The sequence below is a fragment of the Neolamprologus multifasciatus genome, chromosome 15 (assembly GCF_963576455.1).
Source record: "Neolamprologus multifasciatus chromosome 15, fNeoMul1.2, whole genome shotgun sequence".
In the NCBI taxonomy this organism is placed as follows: Eukaryota; Metazoa; Chordata; class Actinopteri; order Cichliformes; family Cichlidae; genus Neolamprologus; species Neolamprologus multifasciatus.
This window is the reverse complement of record NC_140453.1, coordinates 14,930,786-14,941,548: the sequence shown is the minus strand read 5'-3', so window position 1 is coordinate 14,941,548 and position 10,763 is coordinate 14,930,786. Positions and strand designations below refer to the sequence as shown.

Below are 10,763 nucleotides of genomic sequence, written 5' to 3'. Positions count from 1 at the left end.
GGTGCAAGGCTACTGTGTAGGAGGTGAGAAATCTGTAAATACCACCTTAAGAGACTCATGGTTGTTATTAAGCAAAACATCATTTAAAGCCAAGTTATTTTACATGGATAGAGATGGAGTCACAAATTAGAGCCGGCTGTAGGAGCTAATTGCACTGAGAGAATGAGATGTTTGAACTTGACACCACTGTTATCACATAAGCCACAAATTACACTTTTTTCATAGTCTGAAAAGCATTTTGGCATTGTAAAGACGGAACGAGAGTGTGTAGCCTTGCTGCTTTGATGCAGTGGAAAGATGTAACACTTAATTTCATACATTTGTGTGAATCTTTGCTTTAAAGTGCCCGAATCAAATACCAAGTAGATGCAGGATAAATTTGTTCCTTGAATTAATCATCTGTGGACTTCATCAGCTTTCATCAGTTGTGTAACATTCAAGCATGGATGAAAGCAGGTACATGATGCTGCAATCCTGACTCTGCTCCCCATATGCTTGGGCAGAGAGAGCGTGACTGAGTAACAGTTAGATAGCTGTTACTGGCATCGTGAGGTTGCTTCCAGGAGTCAGATGGCGGCTCGGATGGAGGAACGAGAGGCTCCAACTGTAGCCCCGAGGCAGTCCATCACTGTCGTCCTCGTGTAACGCGGTCTGACAGACACACGCGTCCCTCGTATTCCGGCTTTAATGGACTGGCGTGACATCAGGCATCCACAGCACAGAAGGCAAACTCACTCTGTAGGCTGCTGTCCCAGTGCTCTCTGTGGAGTGAATCACAGTGTTCGAAGGGAGGGGTTGTCACTGCACCACATAAGAGGTGCACATGTTTACTGATCAGAGTGGCATCTCTGATGTTTCGGCATGAAGCAAACAAGAGAAATGAGAAAAACAAAAAACATTTCCAATAATTTATTAAAATCGTAATAAACAAGGACAAAATTTAAAGTAAAGCGTGTATGAGCAAGTTAGGCTTTTGTAAGTACAATTTTAATTATTACTTTTAACTCTTAGCTCTGTGATGACAGTGAAGAGTGGCATCCCTAATGTTTCTCTTAGGGACACAGTTCTGGCTATGAGCATAGAAGCCCCACCCACCAGCTATTCAACCCTATTGTTTGCCAGAGGTATCGAATCAGAAGATGCAAAAGAAAGAATAACATGCCTGGGTACTTTTACTTTTACTTTCTGGTAATGCATTGACCATCCAAGCATTGGGCAATGTAAGCATTTTATTTTTAAGATATAATAATAATTAATTTAAGAATGTGTGAATATTTACATTGGAATCAACCTTTTCCCCCCCTAACAAATAGTGCAGCACGGCAGGATATTTGCTTATACATCTTCCTGAATAATTGCTGTTTCTCAGGGATAATAAGTGATTCAGTTCAGCAGCATTAGATAGATGCAGTGATTATAGTGCAATTAAGACCTCAACCAAAGCCAGGCCATGGAGTTAACACAGGATCAAAGCTGTCTGTCTGCAGTCTGAAGACTGTGTGCATTTGCACCGGAGCAGCCGGTGCCATCTCTCTTTCATTTTCTTTCAGATCCCAAGGAGCTGTTGCATTAGTTACCAGGCAACAGAGCGTGTGTCTATTGTCTAACTACTAAAAGATAGAAGGATTTAGCAAAATAAAGTGCTTCTTTCCAAGATGGAAATCTATTTTTAAATGTGACGCCCACCGCTGGTAGATTTAGAAGTGTAACATTGTGAAGTAACTCATGATCTCATGATCTTTTTCAGATGACAGCTCTAATGGTCAAGGGTCATGATGACAATAAAGCCTTTTGGAAGTGGTGCCCTTTAAATATCGGCCTGTGCACTTCAACAGCCCATGTAAACATCCTAATTTTAAAAAAAGAAACATAATCTCAGCAACTATGAATCACGCGAAGCTACTGAAAATTCCCACACTATGTTAAGACTTGAAGTCATTCAGTTGTTTGTTTATATGAGGCTGAAGCAGTGAGAGCTGAGGTAAACTGTGGAGTGTTGCCAGAGTTTTCTGCAAGCCTCCCAGCTCCACAGCCTGTCTGCAAGGCAGGGCAACTCCCAGGTGACTCAGGGCATGAATTGAAGGCAGGGAGCCACAGAAAACAAATGACAGTATGTTGTTTTAAAAACATGTTGCCTTTATTTTTTCTAACACACTGAGACTTGTTAGTTTTGTTAACCTATTAAATGCAGGAGGATGTTTTCCAACTGAAGAACAAAAAGCCTAATGGATTCATGCTAGTTAACCAGCATTGATGTGCTTTTACCTCTTTTTCTTTTAATGGAAAAACAAACTGAACCAACAAAACTTCTATATAAGATTCAGTTTACTGGGGTTTAGTTAGCAGATCTTCTCCTGATTTCTAATCCCTGACTCACAGCCAGAAACCATGGCAGGCTATAATAAATGAGAGTAGCTCTGGAAAGTGTTACTATTACAGCATTACCACATTATAAACTGTGCTGCAGCCCATCAGCATAGAAATATTTCATCATAGGAGATTTATATCCATCCGTATATATCCATTCTCTTCCCCTTATCCAATTCAGGGTCATAGGGGGCTGGACTCTATCCCACTTGAAAGGCAGGGTCCTGATAGGTTGTCAGCCAATCCCGAGGCTAACATAGAGAGACAGACCACCATTCACAGTCAGCCAGTTAAGATAACATGCATTTCTTTGGACAGGGGGATGAAGCTGGAGTACCCATAAAGAAGCCAGGCAGGCACAGGGGGACCATACAAGATGGATTTGGACCCAGGATCTTCTTGCTGTGATGTTGGTCTCCTAATTGCAGTTTTTTTCTTTTTCTTATTTTAATAATTAATTTTTTTTAAAATAACTTAATAACTCCACAGTATTTTCTGTCATTATGTTGTGAATTGTTTTGGTTTTTTTTAATCTGAATGCTCCATCTGCCTATCACTTTGCTGCTGGACCACCTGAATTTCCCCAATGAGGGACAATAAGGGATATTTCTATTCTAATCTAATTAAACATCCCTTTTCCAAAGCATAAAAGAGCCACTAGATCCCATTTTTCTGCTTGTATCTGCTTTTGATAACACAATAGTTGTCTGGTCATAAGGGGCTGATGTTGCTGTGGTACCAGTTTTAAACATTTGTTGTTTAAACACAGTTTAAACACATTGTTTGAACTGTGAGATTGTTTGCGAATGTAACTCAACACCAAGGTGACAACTTTCAAAACACAGCAGAAGTTTTAGTTACCTGGGCCAGTGAATGTTAAAGAAGTAAAACATATATCACTAAACGCACGCAGTACACCTGCAGCTATTGGTTGAGCTCTAAATTTGCAAGTGTTTGGTCATAATGGACGAATCAAAATACTTAAGGAAAAATGAGAGGATTACCCTTAGTGCTGGTGGCACCATAAAAAAAGACAAATCACTATTGTTAAAGTATGAAGCATGGCTAGTACTGAGTCCCAGAAAACATTCTAGTAGGATTTCTGTGCCACTGACAAAAGTTTGAATTCCCAGGTTTACTTGAAATATAAGGAAACAGAAATTGAACTTGAAATGCATATGAATAAACTTTATTCATTTAGTTGAAAATAAGGACAACACAAATGATTATTTTACAAAAAATATAAACTAAACATAAACCTTCCTGGACCAAACTTTGCATCCTCTATCCTAAATGTCCCGGGAACATTCCATGGAAAAGCAAAACTCAACAGCAGAAAAGTCTAATTCAATATTACAGCCCAGAGGAGAAAAAGGGGCTAATCCTCATCTTCATCAGAACTGTCATCAGAGTATCCGCTGTACGGAGAGCTGGACTCCAAATGGATGCTACTGTCCGTGTCCACAGACAACACGGAGCTGAGGCTGCTATCTATGGACACCATGCTGCTATCGCTGTCGCTGTTGCTGTTGCTGCTACTGTCATCGTCGGGGATCACCATCACCTCTGCAGATTCAGCTGCTGTGAAACACAAAAAGGCAAAAAGTTGCATTTTGCAAACATTTCAAGAGGGACTCTCGAGCTCTTTGTCAGACTTTAAAAAGATGAGATCAGCATTGCTCTGTCTTTCAAATTGAAAACAAACCCGATGAAAACTAAAACCACCAACATCAGGACCAGATGATGCTCATTTTCACCACCACTATACCGCACATTAATAGACTAACTCAACTATACATAATGTTGTAGCTCCTTCTGTAGGAAAGCTCAATTTTTTTTGCAATTTTAATACAGAGAAAATGCTTCATTGTGCTGCCATCTTGTGTTTGAAAAATCCACCTCTCCTCATCACAACCCCACCTGATGCTATAGGGTGATGATTTGGGGTTGTTTTAGAGCTACGGGACCTGGGCACCCTGCAGTCTTTGAGTCGACCATGAATCCTCCGTGTACCAAGGCAATCGAGAGTGAAATGTGAAGCCATTTTTTGACAGCTAATGCTTGGCTGAAACTGAGTCATGCAACAAGCAATGATCACAAGCACAGCAGCAAAACTACAACAAACTGTATGTGAAAAAGAACAATTAAGGTGCAATAGCCCAAAGTCCAAACCTAAACAACTGAAATGTTACAGTGGGACGTTAAGAGAGTTTTGGATAAACAAATACCCACGAACCTCAATAAACTTAAGCAACACTGTAAAGAACAGTGGGTCAAAATTCCTCCACAATGTGAGAGACTTAAAGTCTTACAGAAAATGGTTACTTCAAGTTATTGCTGCTAAATGACTACAAGCTATAAGCTACTGAATCATGGAGTACACTCAGTTTTTCATAGGACTGAACAAAGTTTTATTTTTCACTATGAACCAAAAAGTGACATCAGCATATAAATCCACAGACACCCACAGATGACACACTACTGAACTCCTCCCCGTTGAATAAGCCGACCGACTCAACAGCATCAAGGAAACATTTCACTGCTTTCCACTGACCTGATCTGATGACTTCACGGTCAAAAGCTCGCTTATCTGAAACAAGGAAAACTTACTCTGAGTGGTTTGTGTTTGTAAGTGAAAGCAGACATCATAATGCCACGCATGCATCTCTGACTGTATTTGATGTAGGACACCACTGTTAACGCACCTCTCACCTTTCCTCTCAGAGATGAGGGTCTGCCGCCTCGCCTTCATGTCCAGGCTCAGGTTTTCCACCATACGGTCGATGCAGTTGTCCAGCGCCAGACAGCGGGTCTGAGACTGGATGGCCTGCCGGCAGATGGGACACTCATCTTTCTTTTTGCGCCACTGATTGATGCAGTAACAGCAGAAGCTATGAGCGCAGTTCAGAATGACGGCCTGCAGGGGATCAACCGAGGTGATGACATTTAGAGGCGTCTAGTATACAAATCAGCTCAAAGACAAAACAACGTATAATAAGTTTCATAATAATTGCTTTTAAACTGTAATCAGCTCTACCTCAATGAAGAGCTCTGAGCAGATGATGCACTGAAGCTCGTTCTCCAGCACTTCGGTCACTTGTGTAACTACTTCCTCTTTTTGGGCTCTTGCCTTTTCCTTTTCCTCCTGTAACAGATGAAATGGAGTGAAGCCCCGAAAGCAAAAGCAGGTGGAAATATGTGAAGGGAAAAAATAAATAGATTAATTAAATATACCTTTGTCACCTCCAACTCCTTGTTTTTGGCCAAGAGAATCTCTTCAAAGCCTTGTCGGGAGAGCGCAAGTTCACCTATCACTTTCTTTTGCTAAGGGTTTGTGGAAAACAAATTCACATATTAAAACGTATTCTGCTTTACCAAAATGCAAGCACTCTAAATAATAACAGCTACTGCACACAAATTAGTTTGATCCTACATACTTCTTGCAGGGCCTCTTCAAGCTGCTTTTTTAAAAGCTCCTCTTGTTGCTGCGTTTTCTGCTCCTACAAGCATAAAAAGATGAAAGAGAATATTTTGAGTCTTGCAATTATTTATGCAAAACTTGTATTCTTTGGATTATAGGTGCAAAAGTATTAGGCCTACACTGCTTAATCTTTGGTATTTGTGAAAGAATGGACCTTCCAAGAGAGCTCACTGAATTTGAGCGTGGTGCTATTGCAACAAGTCAAGTTGGATTTATTTGTACAGCACCATTCAGACACGAGGAAATTCAGAGCACTTTGCAGAGGAATAGAAAGACACATAACCCCCCAATATGAATGCATACTCACATACAATCATGATAAAATATAATAACACTAATAACAGTGGGAGAAACATCCAAGACTAGTTTTTGTCCATCTGCTGATCACCATGAAACATGCTGAAAGCGTATCAGCATATCATCCCAATATCTGTGCATCTACTTTCACACAGAGGCTGTATTTACCCTCTATGTGAGCGTAGAGGCCTGTGTGTTCCTCAATGGATATGCCTCCGCAGACCATCATGAACGCAACACCAAATCAGTTGTGCTAAACAATGTTACAGGCAGCAAAACATTTTCCAGTGTCTATCATTTGTGCTTTGGGTGAACCGCTCTCATCTGCGAAAAGGAGAGACCTGCCAATTCTGGTATTCTATAGCTAATCCCAATCGGGCACCACAGCGCAGGGCAGTGAGCACAGCCCTCAGCGGAGGACGTCAGCCCCTCAGGCCACCCTTATGAGTCTGTTTCTGACTGTTTGGTCAGAGACACTCACACCAGAGGCCTGCTGGCTGTCAAATAACTAAAGTTTAATGACAGATTTGATTTAAAATAGCAGCTTACAAAGCAGTGCCAATCAAGCATGAACTGTCACTTGTAGGAGCTTTTTAAAAAAAAAAGTAACAACAAGACAACAAACAGAGGCTATTTTTAAAATGGGTGCTAATGAAGGAACTCCTGTACATAAAAGACACTACAATAAAACAAAACAAAAAACAACTCACCTCTAGCAGCCTTTTAGTCTCACTAAAAGACTTCTCTAATGTCTCCATCCTGTGCATTTTAGCTCTGAGTGTATCTAGCTGACCCCGCAGCTCCCTGACCTGCTCCTCTCTGAGCGGGTCAGCCTGTCGGGGCTCCCCCTCCAGGGAGGCGACCTGCCTCTGGGTGTTATCCACCTGCTCCCTTAAGAGCAGAATGTTCTGACTGTACCTGTAGACAATAAACAAGGACAACAAAACTTCAGAGTAGTATTTTTCACTCACTCTTTTATTACTGGGTACATTTGTTTCTTATATTGCTGTTACTCTGGCTTACATTTGCAAGTTGTCAAAGTCACGGGTAGCACTGGAGCCATCTGAAGGTCGTTCTGCTTGACGGTCATCTCTGCCAGGTCTGGTTCCCTCTGGCTTTATGTGACTGAGTCGCTGCTGACCTTTTAGCGGAGATAAAGGGCAGGGCACTGCCAAGGACTTGTCTGCAGAAGAGCAGCGGTAGAGTTTGGGCTTCGAGGTAGATGGCTCCACTTCTTCCATGGTCAATTTCCTCTTGGGCTTCTTGGATATGTGGGCAGATTTTGAAGTTACTCGCTCTACCAGTTTCTTTGCCAGGAAGCGTTTAATGTCTCTGAGGGGCTTCTGGACGACGACATAGTCAAACTCTGCTTTGTTTCCAATTACAGGAACTCCGAGCTGTATGGAGTCTCCGAGCCTGACGTGATGGGCTTTATCGGAAGGCAGACGAGTTCCATTCACCCAAACACCATTGAGACTCTGAGGAAAAAAAACAGAACCAATATAATACACTGGTACAGAAACATATTTAAAACTGAATTAACTTGAGAATTTAAATGTACTTTAAAGTCACAAATGCCCAAACTTAAGCTCAGACATATTGCCATTTGCTGGAAATAACAGGACTGTAAAAGGTATTTATGGATAAATACAAACTCATCACATGGCTGAAAGGCCAAACATGCAAATATTAAGTGACCCACTAAATTTCATGGACTTTGTAGCATCTGGTGTGACCCAGAGCCGTATCCCAGCTGGGAGACAGGAGTCATTTCCATGTGGTGGCATGACAGAGGTGGTCGACAGATGTCACGAAGGTACCATGGATTGTTTGTAGTCCATGTGTCTTGTACGGGATGTTCACACAACAAGCCTACACTACTTAAACATCCTGTCTCCAAGACATTTACACATGGTGGAGAGTAAACTGTTTAAGGATATTTTCTCACACCGAAACAATTTCAGGAGCCGTCTCAGCAGGTGATTCCACTCCTTCGTGTGCAGGACACTGAAACTCTTTTCAAACATGCAACATTTTACAATGATGTCATTCTGCCGTTCAGACTGTAGGTCATGTCCACATTAACGTTCCCCACCACAGCTTCATTCAGAGACACATACAAAAGGGATGGGCGACAGAGCAGTTACTAATTTTTGTACATGAGATTACCAAAGACTACATAGTTGAGTTCAGAAAGCAAAATGAAAGCAAGTATGAAAGAGAGTGATTTATTCATGAACTGCACGCGGATAGGCTGAGGCTGAAATGGAACAAACCGACAGGCGTTACAACCGAGAGCTGACAGAGAGAAATTTTGGACTTTTTAAGCAGATCCCAGATAAAGACACTGAAATGAACCCATAACTGGAACTGGTATTTTTCCATTGTATTGTACACCAGGATGTGTTGCATAAGTCAGTGCTAAAAATGAACACATTACTGATGCTTGTTGCACTTTTGATTCCCTACTGCAGAGAACTCCTCTCTGGAGGGGAGAGGGAGGGGAAACAGGAGGACAAAGGAGGGGGGAACAACTAAGCTGTAGTGCCTCTTCACTTCACTGTGCAATTACCTTTTGTGCAATACTTTTGTTAATAGTCAACGGTGCAATAGACTTCCATACTTGAAATGTGCAATTCACTTGTATTTTTATTTTTATTCCTATTTATTCTATTTATCCCATTTGTATATTTTATCTACATATGTCTTTGTATTTATATATATATATATATATATATATATATATATAATATTCTGTAACTTGTAACTTCTGTGGGTGCTGTGCTTTTTTGGAAACCGAATTTCCCAGAGGAACCCACCCGAGGAATAAATTAAAGTTTTATCTTATCTTATCTTAACTTCGAGTCAGTATCACCGCTGGATTTGAATTCTTCTCTTAAAAAGGAGAACTTTCAACACACAAGGAGGCATGCACAGAAGATGTTGGTCCTCTTTGAATCTAACTTTATCGTAAACAGCCATTCTTATAATGAAGTTTATCAAATCCCACCTTAGTGCTGACAGTGAACTTTAACACACTTGTTAAAGGCCAAAACAGACTAGATTTCATTCACTGAGTAAGGAAGAAAAAGGCAAAACTGCAGATGAAGTAATTTACACTACAAGTAAAATACCATAGCATGGAAAGTTTGCATAAGGATGCACACTGTCTTAACAATCTTTGGGGAAATGTTCATTAAATAGTAATGATAAAATATTGGCGCTTTAACTAAATCTATGTCACATTTTCATTGCCTAACATCTAATGTGATTTGATGTTGCAGTTGAAGGTCCTGAACCTTTGGCCTTCTGCATTTTAGTGTACCTCAGAACATAAAACAGTATATGATTAGTATGGTATTGATGTTAACCTTTCATCTTATGTTGCTAGAGTTATAAGGGTTTGAAACTTTTGCTATTTGTCTATGTACAATTTGTGGTATCTGTTGCAATACTTATTTTGCCCTTATTATATAAAGATGTGCATGACAAATAAACAAAAAGATATACAGAATAACATAAACTTCCTACAACACAAATGGGCAAAATTGGCATTCCCTGACATCCTTTTTTGTGATGAACACATAAATACATAAAAAAGTTGACAATGACAATGACAATGATGCTCAAGTGTATTTATGGCTTTATGTCACAGTAAACCAGACTGACTCAAAACTTCACCAAATGCCAACATAATACTGGTGGATTTTAAAACATGAACCCATTCTTAGCTTTTAGATATTCGCAAAATAATGGGGTTTGCCATAATTTAGTAATATGCGCATCATGTTTTAATTTCGTGTGGCTCTATTTACTTTATCCACGTCAGCATGCCTCCCTTAGAGAAAGTGCTGCCCATCCCTGCACAGGACTTGTACCAAAGACCTCAAGCACAGCTGTAAAATATATTTCACAATAAAGCTCGTTGTCACCTTCTTGTCTGTCACTGTCCAGTGGCCGTCTTCACTTTGCCTGAAAGTGCAGTGCAGTCTGGAGATCATCAGGGGACAGGTGGGAGACAGTAGTTGGTAGGTTACATCCACACCACGTCCAATGGTGATCTGCACAGCCAAAAATAAACATGTTAGTTAGCTCCAGTCTGCATCTCTCCGGTTTTATAAAAACGGACAGGGACACTCTTCAGCTTAATTCACTTCTAAATTATTAACCATAAATTGGGGGTAATGTTCACCCAACATGTAAACTGGAATCTGCCGCGAACTTTAGCAAGCTTCATGTTAGTATAAATATAGCACGTTAGCTAACATTAGCAAGGTGCACCTCTGTGTTTTCGAACAAGCGAAGCCAGTCTGAGTTCCTCCCGACTCTCATTAGACAAAAAACCTCCGAGTCCGGATATTCATCGTCTTCAGCCGCACAGCAATCCGCCGCCGTCTCTTTATCCATCTTATCTCATTCTGTCAGCGGCCAAGTCGTCCGAAAGGACACCACTAGCTGCGCTGTTTCAGCTCCTCCGCCACATCCCGACATACTGGGAGAAACCGGAAGACATTTCGATTTCTTTCGAAATAAAGGCCACAGATGTTCTTCAACGCTTATCTTTGGACAGCCCATGAATCAGTCATTTAGGTTTTTTTTATTAATTCAAAATTTATTC

The 10,763-nt window shown here is 40.8% G+C and overlaps 1 protein-coding gene across 2 annotated transcripts; it reads right to left on the bottom strand.

Moving 5' to 3' along the window:
• Positions 1-3,542: 3,542 nt before the first annotated feature.
• Positions 3,543-10,665, bottom strand: rnf8 (ring finger protein 8, E3 ubiquitin protein ligase). 2 transcript variants are annotated; one of them, XM_085132081.1, is made up of 10 exons: positions 10,427-10,665; positions 10,078-10,206; positions 7,169-7,623; positions 6,856-7,063; positions 5,805-5,867; positions 5,602-5,691; positions 5,405-5,512; positions 5,080-5,284; positions 4,922-4,957; positions 3,543-3,948 (listed from the first exon to the last, which is right to left on the bottom strand). In XM_085132081.1, the coding sequence occupies exons 1-10, from the start codon at positions 10,550-10,552 to the stop codon at positions 3,746-3,748; spliced, it is 1,623 nt and encodes a 540-aa protein (XP_084988207.1). In that variant the 5' UTR covers positions 10,553-10,665; the 3' UTR covers positions 3,543-3,745. The 2 variants fall into 2 exon arrangements, with proteins under 2 accessions (XP_084988207.1, XP_084988208.1); XM_085132082.1 differs by having other exon boundaries at positions 3,847-3,948; positions 5,073-5,284.
• Positions 10,666-10,763: the final 98 nt, after the last annotated feature.

Bases quoted from the DNA above. Each gene is read 5' to 3' on its own strand.
- rnf8 (XM_085132081.1), bottom strand. From the start codon at position 10,552: ATGGATAAAGAGACGGCGGCGGATTGCTGTGCGGCTGAAGACGATGAA. The intron at 10,207-10,426 runs GTGCACCTTGCT...TTGGCTGTGCAG, and splicing joins GCTTGTTCGAAAACACAGAG to ATCACCATTGGACGTGGTGT. The intron at 5,868-6,855 runs GTGAGTTGTTTT...TTATGCTTGTAG, and splicing joins AGACTAAAAGGCTGCTAGAG to GAGCAGAAAACGCAGCAACA.